This window comes from Nilaparvata lugens, chromosome 2 (assembly GCF_014356525.2).
Source record: "Nilaparvata lugens isolate BPH chromosome 2, ASM1435652v1, whole genome shotgun sequence".
NCBI classification, from domain to species: domain Eukaryota; kingdom Metazoa; phylum Arthropoda; class Insecta; order Hemiptera; family Delphacidae; genus Nilaparvata; species Nilaparvata lugens.
In genome coordinates, this window is record NC_052505.1 from 33761902 (window position 1) to 33784855 (window position 22954).

Here is a 22954-nt window from a genome sequence, read left to right on the forward strand (position 1 = left end):
CGTAGAAGACAGGGTCAAAAATGCACCGATGTTTTGCAATGATTCATATAAGCCTATCCTGGGAGGTTTTCTGATTTTTTATTTTTTAGTGAAAAAAATAGTAGTATAGGCATTAAGTTTCCTTTTTTTTTTGTTCCATCTTCCCTGGTTCTCTCCCACATCGATTTTTCGAAATGTACCTCACACAGTAACTGATCTGTCAGTTGGAGTCCATCCTTTCCTCTTCACTTTCACTGTCCACAGCTTCCTTCTCACTGGGTCCTTTGGAAATTTTTTTACAAAAAAACCTTTCCCAGACCTATTTGGGCCACATGTTGAGCATGCAACCATCTGAAACATACATCATACCAGTAATTAATTGTTAACATCAAAATAAAAACGACTTTAAATCAATATTTCGAGTTATATATTTAAATTAACAATATTTTAAATCTTGAAAAAATGTTTTCATTTTGATTCTTTTTGTTTATTGGGTTTGGATTGAGTATTTTATTATTTATATGAGTATTTATTAAGTATTTATCAAGTATTTATTTATTGAGTATTTTATATTTTAGTAAATATATTTACCATCACAAAAATAAGATATCAGTTTTGATTTTGCAATGCTATAAGACAGGACCTTAAATTTTATTTAGAATCTTAACGGCGGATTTGTACCATGCGACCAAGCCAACCGATCAGAAGCGTGACAGTCAATGGCTATAATCAAGGGCTATACCTTGGAAATGTAAATTGAATCAGTGATCAAAAATTCATCATTCACATTAACTATATTTTACATACCGTATTGAAAAATTGTTTCTATATTGACACTTTTTCTTTATTGAGATTGGATAAGTAAAAGAGGTTTCGATTGGAAGGGAGATTATATGGGAATATTTTTATTATCTATTGTAAAAAAATACTGTGATGACTATAATTATGATAAATCATAAATGTTTTTAAAATTTGTAATAATAATAATAATAGAATATTTCTACATACAGGTACTAGTGGGTCTCAAAACTTTCCACATTATGATTAATGGGGGGAAAGCTTACAATCTTACCTTGAGAACAATTTTAAATACGAGTTCATATAGAGTTGCCAATTCTTATATGTAATCAATTTTTGTCTGAAAAATATTAATTCAATATCAAAAGTAAACAAAAATATTGAAGTCTACAATCGACTTTTGCTGAACTAGTAATAATTTATTAAAGAATGACATAGAGCGTGGAAAATATACTATGTTATGGTAATAGTCGTATTTGAAAATTATCCTTTTATAGTTGAAAAATTGAGTTATTGTTTTAAACTGTATTATTTTGATACTATTTAAAAAGTATTATTTTAAACTTGAAGTCATAAATTTAAAGATTTTTTAAGACATGGAACAGCACAAATATTCCTTTTTAAAAATAATATTTCAGCCTTTGAGAAGAAAATATATATTTAATATTTATTTGCAATAAATAACAACATGATATAAAAACTACAAAACTTTTTATTGAGATAACCTTATTAAAAAAGCTGTTTTAATTCTTATAATGTTTTATTATAATAACTCACTTCAAATGTAATTTTACATTTATAATATAATCAACTTACCCTCCAAAATTCTATGAAAAACTCATCAGACGTTGAAAATATATTTACCATCACAAAAATAAGATATCAGTTTTGATTTTGCAATGCTATAAGACAGGACCTTAAATTTTATTTAGAATCTTAATGACGGATTTGTACCATGCGACCAAGCCAACCGATCAGAAGCGTGACATTTAATGGCTATAATCAAGGGCTATACCTTGGTAATGTAAATTAAATCAGTGATCAAACAGCTGATCACAGAAAAATTATTATGTATTCTTCTAGATTAATAGCATAGATTTTAAGAAAAGCTGAGATTATTGTGAGAAAATTTAATATATCTACTAAAGTTACGGTAATCTTTTCAATTTTATTATCAAATTATTTATATTTCTTCCAAAAAATGTTGTAATAGTCACTATTGCTGATGTTATGAATAATTTTGAAACTTTGGCAATCCTGGAATAACGTACCTGTTGCCTACTGCTCATGCGTAGCGAGCGGTAAAGTAAAAATCGTACTGCACGCGAGCGTAAAATAGATTATTAGTTCCCTAGCCTAAAATCAGCTATTTTACGATGAGTTTCAAGTACATAGAGTAGTTTGTTACGAGCAGTTGTAGAAAAAATATATATTTCACTTTTGGTAGAATATTCAAATGCAAATCAATGCATCATTAATGTTTTGGTGTAAACTCGTGTGAAGCTAAAATCATTATTCTGAATTATAATATCAGTAAAAACTTTTTATTGCCGAAACCAATGTATAAAAAGGAATAATAATTAATCTAGAGTCTAAGCTAATAATAAAAATCTGGTGTGGCGCACTCACACAACTTTCCTTGCAGTTATGAAAATTGATCACCTGACGCTAGTGTTCCCGCGCATCTCAAGTCTACTATTCAAAGATCTAAGCCAGCTGGTGACAGGACAATAACGCTGCAGACACACGAAGTCTGCTATCTCTTCATAGTGAATGATTAATTTAATAGAATCAACAGTTGCCAACAGTTTGCAATTTAATAATCTTATTTTATCGAACTTCGAGCTTATTTTCAATTTAAGGTGGAAATGTTACTGAACATTAATTGTAGAGATTTTTATGCTCAATCTTTTCCACTTGAAATTTTTTGTTTAAATTGTATCTGAAGCCTGATAATTGGGAATCTAAAATCAAACTTTGCATAGATGGGGTGGAGGTCTTGGAATTTTTACAGATATGGGACTTGTGGCAGTTGATAGAGCTTATCAATGACTTTTTTAGGTATAAATTTGATCAAAATCGTTGGAGCCGTTTTCGAGGAAATTTCGAAAACCCCTGTTTTCGACAACATTTTCGCCATTTTAGCCGCCATCTTGAATCGCATTTGATCGAAATTGTTCTTGTCGGATCCTTATACTGTAAGGACCTTAAGTTCCAAATTTCAAGTCATTCCGTTAATTGGGAGATGATATATCGTGTACTCATACGCACATACACTCATACATACATACACAAACACACACACACACACCACACACACACACACACACACACACACACACACACACACACGAACACACACACATAGAAATTTGGAAATTGGGGTACCTTAATTTTTTCGGAAAGCAATACTTTCCTTACCTATAGTAGTAGGGCAAGGAAAGTAATGATTGATAAAACTTATGGAAAACACAAAAAATTGATAAAACACAAGGAATAAATCGAATATGAGAAATGAGTACTGCTCTTACAAATCCAGCCTTACGAGTTTTAAGACCTTTTCAATGAAGTTTTATAACCATTTACCACCAAATGTTCGAGGTTTGACGCTCAGGGAATTTAAACTAAGAATTAAGAATTTTCTTATGAAAAATTGTTTTTATAGTGTGGATGGATATTTCAATGTTAACATGGAGTCTATATCTAGATTTTTAGGTAATTGCTATTGTTGTATGATCTCTAATATAGTTTGTAATATTGACGTGGCCGATACAAATTGTAAAGTGTTTGTCTGTTGCAATAATTTGATTTGATTTAATTTGATATGATTATTATACACATTTTATGACAATATACATCTTTATGATCAATTATTTCTTTACTATAATATTTTTAACGTTTTCATCATCAAATCAATTATGAGACCCTTTAATTATTTCTATATTTTGAAGGGATTCTCTATAAATTGTTTTTTTAATTTTTTTGCCTAGGTGCTCTGATGCGTCTGGTTGCCGTTGTTCTTGATAATGCGGGAGAAATTTCAAATTCGAACACAAATAATAAACAATCTTCTCTCTCTGAAGACCTTGCACCAGCCCTTCAAGATGTCATAAGGTCAGCTCATGAATGGAATTACCTGAATTTTATCTGCTTTGTGCTTCATCTTGAATGCTTCATACTTGATTAATTGCAACTTGAATTACTGGAGCATAATTTGTAAATTTAACAAGTTCAAGGCCCATGTTATACGAGCACTGATGACGCGAGAAACATGGCGTTGAATATCCATGTTATACGCGGCGCTAAACACGCAACGTTTACGCGTAACCATGTTATACACAGCGTTGATAGCGCTTTGTCTGCACGAGGTAAATCAACTTTCCAGTATTAAACATAGCGAACGGATAGTAGTGAGCGGTGAAGAGTAGTTTTTCTACGCTAAAAACGCCGCGTTACCAGCGATCGTATAACATGGGCCTAAGAGTGCTCATGATTTGACTTAGCCTGCTTTTATGTAGAAGTAGAAACTGCTTGAATAAATGACAATTTATCTAATAAGCAATAATAACCACAGAAAATAAATCAAAAGTGAGTTCAACATGAAGGTTGTTCTACTATTCATGATACATTTAAATTGTAGAATTTTATTTATAGCATGGATCCAAGTGGTACTGTAATGTAAATTTTGATAAATGTATTCTAAATTATAACAAGTATTCTAATTTTCTATATATTGTAGAAAATTCTATCAACTCTAACCAAACTAGGTTTTCAAAATGAAGTGTAGAAATGACACATATCTTTATTAACACGTACAGTGTTTTATACAAAAAAATATAACAAGGGTACTAGTGATTTCCTATTATTAAAATGATAAATTTGATATTTCACGCCAGTTAGGTTCGTTTCAAGGACTAAAAATATCATTTTTTATTTATGATTTTTTTAATAAAATGATTTTTCTATTTAATTTTGCTAGTTTCATTCTTATTCACATTATGCTTGATACAACATGTTTTTCTCCACCACAACTAATAAATTTGTAACGTTGTATTGTTTTCAGTTACTCAGTGAGCATTGGAACCGTGGATCGGTTGGCAGTGTACTGCGGTGGAGTGCGCGACCCAGTCGATGACGACCCACACACCGCCTCATTCCTCCTCTCTGCCATCCAACTCATAACGGCATTCTCAAGCCTTCGGTCAGTCCAACTGAATGTTATAATTTCAAAAAAATCATATTATGTGCTACATCTATTTTGTTTTCACATTTATTATCGAATATCGAACTCACCAATTACATTCAATAATATAGAATGGTGATTTAATCTCACTAGGCGTTAAATCTGCATAGAATTTCCAAAAAGTTTTCAAAACTAACCAAAAAGCTCTTTTTACTCTATATTCCATAGTCGTTTTTCTTTTGGGCTACTTGTTATATAAATAATTTTTCAAGAAAATTAATGTCCGCAACATGTGATAAAATAATTTAAAAGGATACTAAGATTTGTATTTCTATTTATATAATCTTACACATCACTAAGAAATTTGGAAGTTTTGTTCGTTGAGATTTCTTATAACTACGTTTAGTACTTGTATTTTTACCTAGTATTTTACAATTTACGTATTATATTTTCTTCAGGCTTCAAATTTTGTTAGCATCTTTTTTGAAACCTTAATTATAAAACGCTACATTTTATACTAAATTTGAGAAAGAATAATATGTTGGTTGAGAGTGCTTATCATTCAATGAATGAGTACCATGAGTGTTCCATATAATTGCTGATATGCTATTCCTGTTGCTGTGCTGCATCTACTACTTAGTGTTGCGTAGAATGCTCAATTCTGTATGTTGTGCTCTGTATCATGTACTGTATTCTTATGATTTATGACCAGTTCATACATCAAGGAATGTCTGGCTGGATAAATAATCTTGAATTTTGAAACGTTTTGAGCTATTGCCTGCTTTTTCTTTCCAATATTTACTTCATTCTATTTTCGAAAATGTTATTCATCAAAGTTTGGGAGAAAGACAGTTTTGGGCGATGCCTGGTGTCTTCTCCAAATCATATTATTGTTGATATGGCGGAAGGTGTGGCTCGTTCATCAATTGGGCTAGTCAGTCGGGTCGAGCGAGGGGTTTGTTACCACTGTCTAAAAAAATGGCTTTTGGTGGCCCTGAAAAGGGCCAAGTTTGTTGCTGGTGGCCCTGAAAAGGGACCAAGATTGTTGCTGGTGGCCCTAAAAGGGACCAAGGCAGGCTAGATGTTTAGTAGTCGTCGACTGGCGCGATACCACGCCGCGCGAGGGTCCCGGCAGGTCCGTGTGGTGCGAGAGCAGGCCGGCAGGGGCTCAAGTCAATGGTTCGCAGTCTCCACTCTGGTTTACCCGGCTACGGAGAGGGCTGACCGGGTGATCTACTAGCCAGAGGTCGTGCCGAATCTCCGCCGGGAGGACCTCCTCGACCACTTCCTCGTTTAGAAGGGGCCTTCGGTCAAACCCCGGCAGGCAGGGTCGTAGGCTTCCGCTGCACACACTCCGATGTCGGTTCGGCACCCAACCCGCGCATCCAGAACCGCGCGCCAGTTGTTAGGCTGGGGCGCTAAGTCTTGGGGCGCAGCTGGCGCGGCGGTGTACAGCCTCAGCCTCTCCTCCACCTGGCGAAGCCGACGTAGGGCCCTCCTCTTCTGGATTCGGCGGCCGGCTCGGTTCCTCCTAGGCATCGGCTGGGTAGTAGACAAGGAAGACACCTCAGGTTGCGGTTAGTCTCGCCGTGGTTCCCTCATTGGCCTGCTCGCTGCTCTGCTCCTGGTCTCGGTAGTGGTCTCGGCTGGTAGTGGTCTCTGGTAGTGGTCTCGGCTGGTGGTCTCTTCTGGCTCTTCAGTGGAAGGCTGCTAGTGAGCAAGTGCTATCGAGGGTAGCTGAGTAGCCCCCTTTTATTCACAGTCCCCGAGTTCACCTGCGCTGCTATTGGCCGGCGGTGCTCGGCCAATAGAAACGCAGGAACGGGTGGCGGCGACTGAGGCGCACCCTGGTGGCGGGTGGGTCAACCACTCATTTGGTTAATGCGTGGCGTGGGGAGCAGAGCAGAGCGGTAGGCTGAAAGGTAGCGAACGCGAGGGAGGTATCATTGTTTATTATAATGATTTGTGATTGCTAATGAATGAAATGAAATATTGTAATGTTTTAACCTAATAAATAATTATGAATGAATAGATTGAGAACTAGTGCAATTTTGAAATACCAATGTATTGATGGTTGAATTTGTGATTTAATTAATTTGTTTGTTGGTTGCAGATCGGGCTGCACAAACAGCAACAGCGCCGTGGACCCGACGCAGCTGGTGGCAACATTGCGTGCGACTGAGCTGATGGGCGCCGTGTCGCTGCTCTATGGCATGCTGATGCATCAGGGCGCCCCACCCCCCGCCACGCCTCCGCCCCCCCTACCCACGCACACTCTCGCCGTCGCCGCAGCCACCGTCAAGCTGCTCAACACCACTGCCAAAATGCATCTGCCCATGTTTCAGGTAAAAATACTGTTACGGGTTTCTACACTAATAGAGGCGATTTATACTGATTAGATTTATTACTTACAGCACTATAACACACGGAAGTAAACTAGAAACAACTTACCTAATAAATTATACTGTATTATCACAAGCTTACGTTCACTAATATAAATAACTGTATAAGAATAACTGTTTAAGAATAATAACTGTTAAAACAACTACAAAAGTCTATTATCACTCTAATATCTGTCACGATCATTATCACTTTATCACTAGTCTGTCACAATGGGAAGAAGCGAACATTCCACTGTAGTTTCTTCACTGCCTCGCCAACTGCAACACACACCATTTATTAACAATCTAGGGAGGTGGAGAATACAGCAGAATTCTCCAGAAGGGTCTGAGGGTGTGTCGAAACGTTCCACCAATCACAGTGTTTCGAAGGTTCTGGAACACGCTTGTCATTGGTCGACGTTTCCCTCCACCAAGATGAACTCACGGGAATTATCTAGAACGATCCAGAAGCCCCCCCCTGCCTCGTCTGTGTTGTTTACTACAACCCCCTCGCCTCTTGCCATCCTTCTAAAGGCCTCATCCATAACAATACACTTACAAATTCATTAGAAAATTGATGAATTACATCAAGTAGTACCATAGGGGAAATATATCATAAGAAAATATCTCATGGTAAAGAGGTCCTTCATGTTCCAAATCACACTGTCAACTCAAGCTGATAGTCCTGGTAGTTATTTTTACTTTCCTTGCCCTATTACCATAGTTAAGGAAAAGTATTGCTTTCCAAAAAAATTAAGGTACCCTAATTTTAAGTTTTCAAGGTCCCCTGAGTCCAAAAACATGATTTTTGGGTGTTGGTCTGTGTGTATGTCTGTGAACACGATAACTCCATTCCTAATTAACCGATTGACTTGAAATTTTAAACTTAAGGTCCTTATACCATGAGGATCCGACAATAAGAAATTCAATAAAATTCAATTCAAGATGGCGGAAAAAATGGCAGATAATTACTAAAAAACCATGTTTTTCACGTTTTTCTCAAAAACGGCTCCAACGATTTTCTTCAAATTTATACCATGGATAGCTATTTATAAGCCCTATCAACTGACATGGGAAAATTTACTGGGAAAATTTCAGGAGCTCCGCAATATTCTTGAGAAAAATGGCGGATAATGACTAAAAAACCATGTTTTTCACGGTTTTCTCAAAAACGGCTCTAACGATTTTCTTCAAATTTATACCATGGATAGCTATTCATAAGCCCTATCAACTGGCATGAGTCTCATTTCGAGGAAAATTGCAGGAGCTCCGTAATATTCTTGAGAAAAATGGCGGATAATGACTAAAAAAAACATGTCTTTCACGGTTTTTTCGAAAACGGCTCTAAAGATTTTCTTCAAATTTATACCATGGATAGCAGCTATTCATAAGCCCTATCAACTGAGATGAGTCTCATTCTGGGAAAATTGCAGGAGCTCCGTATTATTCTTGAGAAAAAATGGCAGTTACTAAAAACCCATGTTTTTCACAATTTTCTCAAAAATGACTTGATCGATTTTTTCAAATTCATACCCTGTATAGTTATTTATCAGCTCTATCAACTGGCATGAGTCTTTTTCCTGAGAAACTAATGGGGGTCCACCCCATCCTTGAGAAATGGACTTTGTAACCTCCTTCTCGTGCATGAGGTAGGTAGGTAGAGCAGTTTATAAAAAGAACACAGTCATAATCAAGATATTTAATCTGTAGAACAGCTGTTTTGACGATTTTTAAAAAAGTCATTGAATTTCACAATTTACACAAAGGAAAAAGTACTCTGAAAACAATAATTATTATATATACACATATATAATAGTAGTCTGATCGTAGTTGCAAATATGTTACCGCCAATCGTCATTATGTTATTCCCCTAAATTATTCTCGTTTAAGAATGAGGCTTAAAGTTCAATGAGCAAGGAAAGTTGTGTGTGTGCACCACACCAGATTTTTCGTAAAGATATGTGACTCATGTAGCTATGAGGATATGTGGCTGGCAGCCTCTCATGCTGTGTCGTTCTTACATTCTCACCTGGCTAAAACAGTAATAATAGATGGAAATCGACAGCAATCGGCTTGAGTTAACAAAAATATGATTAAAATGTGGAACATAAATGACCTACACCATGGGATATCTTCTTATGCTATCTTTTCTCTTTGGTAGTACTGAAAAGGGCAATAAAATATTTTATTTCAAAATAATCACAAAAGTGAAGTGTTACTTTAATTAGCACTTGAATGAAGTGATACTGAAGTCAATAAAGAGATTACTAATGAATTTTCACTAAAATAAAGTCATACTAAAATTATCACTAAAGGAAAGCGATACTAAGTATGGCAGTCGAACGGCATGATTGTGGAAGAATATTTGTAATTTGATCGGATGGCGGTTAGCATCAGGAGGTGGCATAAATGTTCACCACAATCACATTGTATCCATAGAGTTTTTGTTTGTTGGGATTATCATCAAAATATAGAGTATAAATATATAGAATAGACTGCCAAACCGTTAACAATTTCAATTGCTTGTTTTATGAAAGTCTGTTTTTTAAATAAGAGAAATAAAAATATACCTTATCAGTTTAAACAATAACTATACAGTCATCTCCACTTTGAATAGAATGAAAGTGAAGACCTAAAAGTCGTAACGTTATTTCGGATTTTGTAATCGAATCTAAATTTTGAATGATATTAGATAATATGTTGAAAGTGAAGGCCTAAACAACGTATCCTCATTCCGGATTTATCTAAATAGTTTTCTCTGTCACTGACTTTGAATAGAGTGAAAGTGAAGACCCATAAGAAGTAACCTTATTACGGACTTTGTAATATTATATTCGGGAGAGCCGAAGCCCAAGGTAACCTTATTTCTTTTTAATATCATTTTAATGATGTGCTTTTTGTGAAAATAAAGAATAAAGTACTCAAGAGACTATAAATAGCTTGTAGTTGTAGTAGCATATCCGCCAATAATCCAAATTGTTATTCGAAAAGATTAGAAATTCATAGTGAGTGTCTCTTTCTATTGGAAATAATGATGTTTGGATAATAATGATTATGTTTACCTCTATATTGACTGAGTCCAAACCTTAAAGTCTTCTATAATAATGTATTATTCTAACCTTGTTTTGATTGTTTTCAATGTTTGGGCTAACCTTACTGGATTATTGAACCCTAATAAGGAATTAAAATAATGTATATTGAACTGGTATATTTAGGAATTCAATTGTTTTGTTGTTATAGAGTGTAGTTGAATCAGAAGGCCTGTCTCTGCAGTTCCGACACATTGCCAGCTATTTGCTGTGGTACTGCACCGGCCAGCACCAGCAAATCCTGCTACACCAGCTCGTGCCTCTCATCGGCTATTTCGCCATCAATCACAGAGACAACCAAGTAAGCCTACTCACAATATCACTTATTCATTCCTAATAAATTATTTATTCAGTGTTTTCATATCACTATCACTAAACAATATTTATCAGCTTGCAACTAGAGAGGCTAATAGACATGCTATGAAGAGACGGAAAGTTTCTGGCGCTATTGATTTCATGGCTTCACTTTCAACAATTTTCCACTTTTGTCAAAATTAGAATTGATGTTTAATTACTTATGAAACTAAACGCATTGACCGCGTAACTTTTTGTCTCCAGTTTTCATGTCTATAAGTAGTTTAAAAGTATCAAAAAATATTATCATATTATATTAGAAGTGCGACTACATCAACATGGAAGCAATCCAGCTGCTCAACGTGCATGGAGTAAGAAGACTACAACGCACAAAGCCACACCAATCAGTTTAGTGCTAAAGTGTTCAATTGCAAGTGCAAAGGCAGAATAAAAAAAAAAATATATATATATATATATATATTAGACATAATAATCGAGAGTATTATCTGTAATAATAATAAAATGTAAAGATAATTTGTTATATCGTTTGATGTAGAATTTTCCCAATCTGAAACTATAACTTAATACATTACCTTGACTACACTGTCTACTTGAATGGACACAAGTATGAATGTGTATTTTGAAATGGAGCTTTATAATTATATTGCGATTCTCTTCAATATGTCACAATGTCCACATTGGTTCATTGGGAGGCATCAATGTTATTTATAAAGAATGCTGAGATTTTGAACAACTAGACACGGTTTCGTGTTGTAATTTCTTTCTATTCCACGTTGATGAAAGCAATAAAATGTTAACTGGAAAAAACCGTTCTGCATTTTCAATATTGAATGAATCACATAATAATAATGCAGAAAAAATTGTTTTTGCCTCTCATATTTGTATTATGGCTCTTATGCTCAATTTCAGTTCAACCAAGTTCAACTTAATCCAGTATTGAATCAAGTTATGGTTGCATTAATTATTATTATAGTGTGTTTAAACTACCAGTTGATTCAATTTCATTTTAACATTTTAACTTAATCCAACTCTTCAATAGTATCTTCTCACTATGATATTAAAACAATGTTGCTATTTTGTCCTCGCACATGCTATCTAGAGTATTATAGTCTGGGATTCATAAACATTAATTATTTTTTGTAACGTTCCTTGTATGTGCCCGTAGGCTCGATAGCAGTTCAAAGTCAAAAATGTGTTTATTTCCAAAATTGTATATGTTACAGTGCTTAATAATTGACCGAGCGAAGTGAGGTCGATTCAAGTCGACGGTTTGGCATTTCTCAATGTTTAAATGTTTTTATGTTGCACATTTACGGCGAAACGCGGTAATAGATTTTCATGAAATTTGACAGGTATGTTCCTTTTTAAATTGCGCGTCGACGTATATACAAGGTTTTTGGAAATTTTGCATTTCAAGGATAATATAAAAGGAAAAAGGAGCCTCCTTCATACGCCAATATTGGAGTAAAAATCAAACTATAGAATTATTCATCATAAATCAGCTGTCTAGTGGACTATAATACTACCCGTTCAAAAACATCGAACATCTTGAAAATGTATCTTTCCATTAACGTTAGTAGACAGTTGACTATAATACTACCCGTTCAAAAACATCGAACATCTTGAAAATTGTATCTTTCCATCAACGTTGTAGACAGTTACAGCCAGACCTGATAACAGCGCTCACACTCACATTCCGGGACGACACGTCACGGTACGATATAGGACAGAAAGATGTATGTTTATTTAGGATTTTTTCTAGACATTTTTAATTGATAAATTTAATAAATAAATTTTATTTTTAATTGTAAGCTATTGTATATAAGTGTATAAGCCAGTATATATTGTTATCTACATAAATAAAGTACTCAATCAATCAATCAATCAATGCATTCCCCTCATGCATCTGCAATTTAAACCAATTTCTTGTTACTGACCTATTCACAGAAGTCAAGTGAAATTGGCATTGTAAGTGAAGTTTATTGATGTTGAGAGCTGCAGTGAGTTCATCGATTTGACAGGTTTGTTCCTTTTTTAATTGCGCGTCGACGTATATACAATGTTTTTGGAAATTTTGCATTTCAAGGATAATATAAAAGGAAAAAGGAGCCTCCTTCATACGCCAATATTGGAGTAAAAATCAAACTATAGAATTATTCATCATAAATCAGCTGTCTAGTGGACTATAATACTACCCGTTCAAAAACATCGAACATCTTGAAAATTGTATCTTTCCATCGACGTTGTAGACAGTTACAGCCAGACCTGATAACAGCGCTCACACTCACATTCCGGGACGACACGTCACGGTGCGATATAGGACAGAAAGATCTATGTTTATTTAGGATTTTTTCTAGACATTTTTAATTGATAAATTATTTATCAATTTTTTAGAAAACATAACAACTGGTCAATGTAACTCACTGAGCTCGAAGTCTACTGTTCACAGAACTACTAGTTAAAATATACAGGGTGTCCCACCAAGGTTGTAACAGCCGTTGAGCACAGATTCTTCACAACATTTCTGACAAAAAATGTTCAGTAAATGTTTTTCCTATCGTCCTTAGTTTTCGAGATATATATAGATTTTTCGATATTTTCATAGTATTTAAAAAGTATACAAACAGTTTTTGGTCTTACATTATTTGCAATTTGTTTTTATTTTCACGTTTGATCCTTCAAGTAACCTCAAAATTTAGGTTAGTTGGAGAGATGAAAGTCAGCTGTTCCAGAAAATAACAAAATATTGTTGTGACGTCAGACAAGGCTAGTGAGTTGGACTATTCAAATGCTCAAATGATTGTAAACGGCAGAGGAGCCAGAAATTCTTCTCAAATAAAACCATTCCGTCACACTATGTAGGCACATTTCCACGAAATTGTAAATTATTTTTCAGTTTGTTACACTTTAAATAATTGGGTATGATAGACCTATAGTATCTTGGAATAACTCATTAATTGTATTTTGTTTTGTATACAGGATGTCCCACCAAGGTTGTAACAGCCGTTGACCATATATTTTACTCGACATTTCTGACAAAAAATGTTCAGTAAACTTTTTTCCTATAGACCTTAGTTTTCGAGATATATAGATTTTTCTATATTTTCAGAATATGCCTACTTTTGGTCATTAAATACTCAATAACTCGAAAACTACTGGTCGAATTTCAATTTCAAGGGTATTGTTAGAAAGAGAAAAAAATTTCAAACATGATTAATGTAATTTTATCTGTTGTTAGATATTTTGTTGTTTTTTATTAGGGCTTAAACTTGAAGAATACTATTCTTCAATACCCTTGAAATTGAAATTCGACCAGTAGTTATCGAGTTATTGAGTATTTAAACAGTTTACAATATATCTGGAACAGCTGACTTTCATCTCTCCAACTAACTTAAATTTTGAGGTTACTTGAAGGATCAAACGTGAAAATAAAAACAAATTGCAAATAATGTAAGACCAAAAACTGTTTGTATTATTTATTAAAAGTACCTGAATTCATTTAAATTGCTCTCTATCGTATAACATTGTCTTCATTGTTACTTAGATTAGCTTATCAGATGTGTGAGTTTTTGACACTTGCATCACATTTGCTATAGTGAGGTCCACGTTATAATGGCAGTGTGTGATTTGCAATGGTGTTGCTATCCTTGTCTATCGTTCAACAAATCAGATGGCGCTATCTCCTTCACGCATCGCGATGTTGCCACATCGTTTATCAACAATGTAGAAATTTAACTAATTGACAAAATATTTAATCTCAATTATGAAAATTTATTATTACATCTTTAAAAAATATATTTTCTTGACAAATAAAATATGATCAACTATTTTCAACAATAATGAACAGTGTTAAATTCATGAGATATACGAGTATCAGCTGTTTGGGTGGCAAGGCTGAGATCTGGCAACCCTTTTCTCCCATCTTCCTACACTGCCATTATAACGTGGACCTCACTATATCTAGTCTACATGCTTGCAGCTCATTACTGATAAGGACAACTCAAACAAAATTGGTTTTAGGTGATTTCAAGACCTTGATTAAATATTTCTTATTTTTATGTCAACGTGGTTGGGTGTTTGTGTATTTTTACTCCCGCCAAACAAAAGTCAGTCGAGCTGTCGAATTAATTTGAAATTTATTATTTCTAAAAATTATAATATTATATTAAAAACATTGCTCATTCCTCTCCCTTCTTGCAAGTGCAGTTTTACTGCCTATTTTTATGTTTTGTGGCTACAGTACTGTATTATACATTGCCGAAATTGGCATTATTTGGTTATTTAGCCCATTATCAATTTATTATTTAGGCTGTGGAAATTCTTCTTCCCAAAAAAGAACTTCCTCGCCTGAAAAAGAAGACTTGCTACTGATAATCTCAAGGAGAAAGGAGACCTGCAGCCAATTCTCCCTATTAAATTAAATGTAGTTTATGTAGCACAATGTATAGTTCCTAATTATTATTATTTGAATCTTAAACTAAAGTTCCTATTGTTTTGAACGTTCTACTGCGAGTGTATTGCCTACAATTCCATATTATGATGTCCACCAGCAGCCTCACAGGAAGATCACCATACGTACGCGTGAGAGAATAATATAATATTATTATTAAGACCTGATCAGGCACAAGTGCAATAACATAGTGCGCGAAAAGGCCAAAATCAATAGTGCTTTATCAAATATCTCGACGATTCATCAAAAACCTATTAAAAATTGTAAAGATCGTTCAAAATCATCACATGAACTCAAATACTTTTCATGCAGAAATTGCTAATAGTATTAATAAGAAAGACTTTATTTTATTATTCCAAATGAATTATCAATAGTATCATAAATTTGATTCTGTTTGCATCATCTTTTTAAGTGTTAATTTATTTATAAAATTACAATTATTGTTTAAAATCAGTCGTTCTAAATTTCAATTCCTTGCTTGGAACTGTTATATTATGAGTTATCTTTCAGGTTCTTCAGCTTGCAAATCAAGCTTAATTTATTATAGTATAAATCACATGCAGAAGAACCTGACCTCCCCTATCGCCCTCATAGATCACAGAAAATTCTGGGTTTATGTGAGCGAAGGTGGATGTGCTTCTCCTGTTGTGATCCTTTCAAGTCAACAAAGCCTACATATTCCGGAGCAAAAAAGGGATGGATCATGACAATAGGTATAAAACCTGTGCGTAGACACGAGCTGCTCCACAACTTCGAGCAAAATATAGAATCATTCTATCAACCTCTTGCACTAACCACACAAACAAAGCCGTATATAGAAAATATTTGAGTAAAATAAAATCAATCAAACAATCCTGACAGGACCAAATCAAGTTATGGTCACATTTATTAAAATGTGTTACAATAATTGGATCAGCTGATGGTTTAAACTAGGATTATAATAAAACAACTATTGAGAATACGGGTCTAAATTTTGGGCCCAATAAATCAAAAGTTCTCTTCAATAATGCAACAGAAATATACTAATACGAAATACTTTTTGTGTAGTTGAGAAGTTGATATTGAGGTAATTATTCATATTGAATGAAAAAGACTAAGAAATTGTCAAAAACCACAGATTTATTGATACTTAGAAAGACCGGTTTCGGTTATTACACCATTGTCAATCTCTGATAAACTTAAACTAAATACAAGAGCAGCAGAATTTATACTAGTAGGCGAGTACTGCTATTGGTCAAGGGCATGAACGCCTGCCATTGGCCCAGCTAGACAGAATCGCCATGATAACAAAATTTACTTTCAGTACAAAATAAGAACCAAGAAAACAAGTGTGAAAGATAATAAAACAAATATGTAAATGGAAAAACTATTGACTAATATATGTTTACAATTTTATGATAAAACTAAATTCGTAATGTTGTATTGGTTGAAATGAATCTGGTCATTTAAACTATACTGGGAATTTTCCTTAATCACTCTTGTTATTTCTAAAGCCTCTAGAATATTTAAAGATCTGCCTTTGTTATTAACATGCAGAAACTCAACATTCTCCTTAACTGTGAACTTGTGATTATTTGTTATCAAATGTTCTGCAAAGTTAGATTCCCCATTTTGTTTATTCCAATCTCTGATGTGTTCTCTAATTCTACTTTTGAAACTTCTACCAGTTTGACCCACATAACAAGCATTACAATCACCACATTTATTTTTGTACACCCCCTTTTATCCCAAATATCAATTTTGTCTTTACTCTAGCTAAATCGTCTTTACTCTAGACCATTTAAAATCGGTTTGGTCTTGAAAGCAACATGAAATCCATTCCTCTTCAATTCCCTACCTATCTTATCAAATACAAGGCCTAAATATGGGGTTGTTATCCAAGTCTTCTCCTCACAGTTTGAGTCTACAAAGCTAGAATTGATTGAAATTTGTCTATTAATTTTACTCAATAATCTGTCCACCATACTTTCTTCATACCCATTTGTGACAGTTATCTGTTTAATTTTAGTGATCTCAATATCAAAATCATGATGACTCATAGGTATTGTTAGTGCTCTATAGACCATGCTATTGAAAGCAGCAAGTTTGTGAGAAATAGGATGACAAGAATGAAGAAATGATAACATAATGATAATGAAATGATAAGAATGATAATGATAATGAAGAGGAATGATAACATCAGTATGGGTTGGTTTTCTGAAAATAGAAAACTTGTGAAAACCAGTGCTATGATCTATTCTTAAATCTAGAAAATTCAATACACAATCCTGTTCTATCTCTACAGTGAATTTTATACTCCGATGTAATCCATTCAGATAGGAAAGAAAATTGTCTAGTTGTCTGTTACTTCCTTTCCATGAGCAAATAATATCATCTACATATCGAAACCAGTAAACAATTTCATCTTTGAAATGACCATTTTCAATAATTCTACTTTCTAACTCATCCATAAATAATTCAGCTAGGAGTGGTGAGAGGGGTGACCCCATTGCCAACCCCTCTCTTTGCTCAAAAAATCTATTGTTAAATTTGAAATAATTATGCTAAGTGCATAACTTCATCAATCCTATCAGTTCTTCTCTGAGTATACCCCTCTCTTTGCTCAAAAAATCTATTGTTAAATTTGAAATAATTATGCTAAGTGCATAACTTCATCAATCCTATCAGTTCTTCTCTGAGTATATGATCATTGATAGAGGCTTTCATTATTTCCTCAGCTCTTTCAAGACTTTCTCCCACCGGAATGTTAGTGAATAAGTTAGTAACATCAAATGACACAAGTTTATGAGATGATAGAACAGGAATATGCTTTATATTGTTGACCAACTCCAATTAATTTTTAATACTAAATTTTGGTTGAAAACCATAATTTTAAACCAAAATTTTGGTTCAATACGAAATACATCAATCACAGAAATTGAGAAACAAAAATAGTTATTTTCTAATGGAAATATGTTTTTGTGCAGATGATGTTGCAGTCTGGAGCCACGCCGACTGTTCTCCAGCAGCTGTGCAGTCTGCCGTTCGAATACTTCAGCAAACCGGAACTCAGCCAAGTGCTGTTTCCCACTCTGCTCGCCTGCTGCAAGGACAACGCTGACAACAAAGCCATTCTCGAACAAGAACTCACCTATCAGGTAGACCATATCAGTATCCATTTATCAAGTTTATTTTAAACTAGCTGGCCCGGCGAACTTCGTACAATCAAATAGTTTAATGCATCTCATGACAAACTTAAGCTGGATGCACACCTGAGGCGGCGCGATGCGGCATTTTATTTATATAGATAATTTTCCAACTGCAAAATAAATATTTTACTGAAAATTAATTAATTATGAACATCGAAGACAGCACAATTATTCGAAACAAAGCAATGTCTTTAGAGCATGTAAGTCTTCAACCTGAGGCCGCACTGCAGGATGGTTACACACAGAACAGTCATTTTGTTTTTAGTCTGGGAGTTTAGAATAAAATACATGGGCGGTTATGGAACAGCACACACTCTTGTCTACTATCTACCGACGGCTGACGTATGACGCAATGATTATAACAGCTGATTTTTATTTCTGTGTGTGCCCAGCTCACAAATCTTCTCCCATAAGGATTACATGTAAGCTTTGAAGGTCCATAGAAAGGAGTCCTGAAGTCGGATTATAAATTTCATAGGCCATAAACCTGGTGCTAAACATAACTAACACAACTAAAGAAAAATCATAAAATTCGGTGCACACATAAAAAAGTTATTGAATGTCAAAATTCGAGGCTCGATTTTTATTTCTATAGACTAGCAGGTAACCAGTGCTCCGCAAGTGTCTAATTAAAAATTTGACCTACTGAAATCTTAAAGAATTTAAAATAGGTCTATAACCATCCTCGGTAAATTAATAATCATGCACATTCATATTAATTAAATAATTAAAATAACAATTAAATCATTTTTATAAATATTAATATGCAAAATTTCAAGCTAATGAGTCCAGTATATTAATGTACCAAGTATTAATTAATCACTTATTTACTTTGTGACAAATGCCCAATACTGTAATTGGATGGGCCACAACCCACTACCAGGATCACTAATAATTCTCAATTATATAGTTTCAAAATTGTAATATTACATTTTTCTTCTCACATTTGAATCGAATCTTCAATTCGAGATCTATGGAACTTTATAGTAAATGTCAGAGTTATCAATAGACGGACAAATTTTTTGACGGAGAATTTATTATCGTAAATGTTTGTTGCATTGTTCCATGGTGTCACCGAGGCAGGGTTAACAAATTACTAAATAAATCGTTTATTTAAATAGAATATATGTATAAAAATTTAAAATAACATTTTCAAAATAAAGTTTTATTGAGAACAGATGTAGAATGTGAATTCTAAACTTGTAAATTATGATTTTGAGGTGACGTGTCTGTAATGTTGGAGGCGTTGTTTTCGTGACTTGCAACTTGTGTCTTTGCCTGTTCGACCTTCTTCTGAAAAATGGCTGGCTACAAGTATTGTCGTGGAGTTTTGCTCTAAATCATTTTCGTTTATTAATGTTTTAAATTGAGTTTTATATAAATTTTTGTGCATAATTAGCTATTAGTGTAGTAAAGCCAATAGCCACTGTGTTTCAACTGTAAACTAGATAAGTATTTTAGTTCGTAATAACTCTGAAATAATTAGGCTTGTAAGTTATTGTTCTTTGTATATTTCTGTGTTTTGCCAAAATTTCATCTGAAGATTATAAGTTAATTTGCTCTGAAAACTGGATTTCTCATTCATAGGCAATAGATCCATTCACGGTTTATCAAGAATCTATTTTATTGGAGCCGACAACTATTCTTAGGTTGATAGGTGTTAAATGCTATTCCAACCGTTTAAGGAAAAATTGGTAGCACGGCAAATGTTACCCCTGTGGTGGGACCAAATTACAAAATAAACATGTCCCAAATGGTACACCATGAAATCCCTGGTTATAGAAATTATTAGTAGATAGATATCTTGATAGGTTATGAATGGTTTGTTGCTGAGTGGGAGGTCGGTTCAAGAGAGATCAAGTTTTAATGAATCAGTGCATATTACAAAATGGCAAACATTAAAAATGATCTGAATCTTATAGCATTCTTAACTCAAAAGTTTGATGATTTGAAACAAGATCAAAGTGCTAGGTTTGATGAGATGAAGCAAGAATTTGCTAGCATTAGACTAGAGCAGGTTAGTATAAACCTTCTATTGAAAAATGCACATGAAACATTGAAAGATGAAAACAAATTGAAGCAGGATGATAGTAGTGTTAAGTTACAAGATCAACTCATTCAAGTTTCTGACAATGTAGGCCTAGTTACTGTTGTTGAAAAAGTCAACCCTAATGAGATAGTAGAATTGAATAAAGAAGTAGGTAGGGAGTTGTCTTCACTGAAAGTCAACTATCATGAAAGTAATATTGCTACATTGAAGGTTAGGAAAACTATGAACAAAGTGAATGTTTACATGAGACAGGTTTCTGTGGAGGTTAGGAACAATATAAACAAAATGAATGTTGCTTTGAGTCAAGTTGATGAGTTCAACTTTCAACTGAGAATTGAAAAGGTGTATGCTATGCATTCTCAAGTGAACATGACTAACTTTTGTAGGCAAAACGGCTTTGTTGAAACAAATGAACCCATGAATAAAATCATGCTATTGAAGAAAACAAAACACAAAGTTTCCATTGATGTATTAGTATTCAAAGGTTGTTTCAAGTTGCTTACTTACAAGATGATGACAGTGAATCACATGATGAAAGGGTATTCCCCAACACACAATGATTAGGAATCCTGTGTTATGCCGGGATTCAGAATAGCATAATCGCTACACAGTGTATGGTAAGAGTCCATAATTGTGTCTTTTTTCTTTCCTGTAGCCTATTTTCTTGGCCCTTAATCTTTTCAATTTTCGATTCTTCCTGTCTTTGTGTAATATCAGTAAATTTCTTCTATGATGCATATCTTAACCAATCTTGTCCATAGTCATTTAATTTGTATTTTTTCTGAAATAATATTAGAAGTTGAAATAGTAGCTTATTTTCCTAATCTTTAATTGTTGATAAAACTTAACTTTTCCAAAATCTATCCATTGTAGTGTAAATAATTGTTTGCTTGTGGTATATTTTTTCATCATGTATTACATATTTTAATCATGTCTATTTTTTTTTTAGGTATCATATTAGGTAATTAGGTTTTTCAGAGCAATTTTGTCCCATGTTCTCATCTTTCATTGCATATTGTGCCATAAGCCATATGTAATTAGGTTATAGTTTTCTTCTGGGCTTTTAACCCATTTTGCATTTTATTTTTTCTTTGCTGTCCAATACTTTGGATTTTTGGTAGACAAGTAGGTGTGATTCTTTTAGAGGTGTGGGCGTGAACCACATACGGCTGGACTCGATTATCTGACCTACTTGTTTGCGATATAAAAACCTTATGACTGCAACAACAAATGTTTGTAAAACCTTTTGCATACTTTTGTTTTTGTGGTCCGATACTAGAGTCTGCTATCACATTGCCTTACAGACATCTAGGAACTTTCCACCCAGTTTTCTTTTTTTTCTTGTCTGTATTTTTTAGGGAACTTATTTACCCAGTATTCATCTTGATCATCTTTGTATTATAATCTTGAAATGTTTGTACTTATTATACAGTCTTTAAATTTTAAATTATTTTAAAAAATTAATTGGTTCAATTTAAAACGTTTTGTTATATTATTATTTTGAAATAAGTTTTTGTAATTGATTTTTTTTTTAATTTGAAACTGTTTGTTCTATAAATTTTGATATGATTGATTATCGTTTGAAATGGATGCTGGAGTGTATGTAGAATTTTTAGTGGGGTTTGTTGATTAGAATTTTGCTGGTATGTGATTGTTTTTTGAGATGGAAACCCATTATTGCCTAAAGAAGGAATAACAGAGGTTATGACTTAGAGAGGCAGTAATGAGATAATATTTTTGTGTTGATTAATAATGTTGATTGCCATAGATGCAAAAATAATGATTAATAATGTTGATTGCCATAGATGCAAAATGATGATTACTGATGAATATTGTTTGCCTTTGAAGCAAAATATTATTGATGTTTTGAATGGTTTCTTGTTTAATGATTGATAGTAAAGTTTTGTCATGAAATGTAGTTTGTGTTTAGAACATTGAAGAGTCGAAATAAACTATAGTATCCAACAAACGATGATTAACAATATTAAATAATTTGCTTTTTATACAATTTTTGAACAAAATTAAAACTAAATAATTTTGAAACCCTGAATGATAAATCATAAATGTGAAATGAACATGCTATAAATGAAATGTTATATTAAATGATAATGAAATGCAGATATATTATGAAATGATTGTGAATAGAAGACCAATTGTGTGAAATTATTGAAATATGTATTGAAATTAAATTTTGTTGTGATAATCTGATGTTTTTTTACAATTTTGATAATGATACAGGGTGTTATGAAATTCTATTTCTATTTTGAAGAATGGATTAAAATTTTGATATTTGGACAGTGAATAGATGAAAATGAATTTTTTTAAATTTATCATTGATATGTCCATATTTCACAATTTATGTATTGCTGACTGTATAATAAGATGTTAACAAATTTCAATTTCATAGATACTTAAAATAATTTTCATGTGTATTAGATTGTATTGATAGCCTAATCAAGTTTTTCTTTTTAGTTTATAAGCATTTTAAGATAACAGGTACAGCACAGACATTAACATTGAA

General features: G+C 33.5%; 1 protein-coding gene across 1 annotated transcript in view; it reads left to right on the forward strand.

The window, feature by feature from the left end:
• LOC111049120 (S phase cyclin A-associated protein in the endoplasmic reticulum) overlaps positions 1–22954 on the forward strand; it is a 70476-nt gene that overhangs the window by 43818 nt on the left and 3704 nt on the right. Inside the window, exons 23-27 of the mRNA XM_039420058.1 lie at positions 3768–3891; positions 4841–4978; positions 7074–7305; positions 10582–10731; positions 18162–18332. Of these exons, the coding sequence (XP_039275992.1) occupies positions 3768–3891; positions 4841–4978; positions 7074–7305; positions 10582–10731; positions 18162–18332 (815 nt within the window). The remainder of the gene's footprint in view (positions 1–3767; positions 3892–4840; positions 4979–7073; positions 7306–10581; positions 10732–18161; positions 18333–22954) is intronic.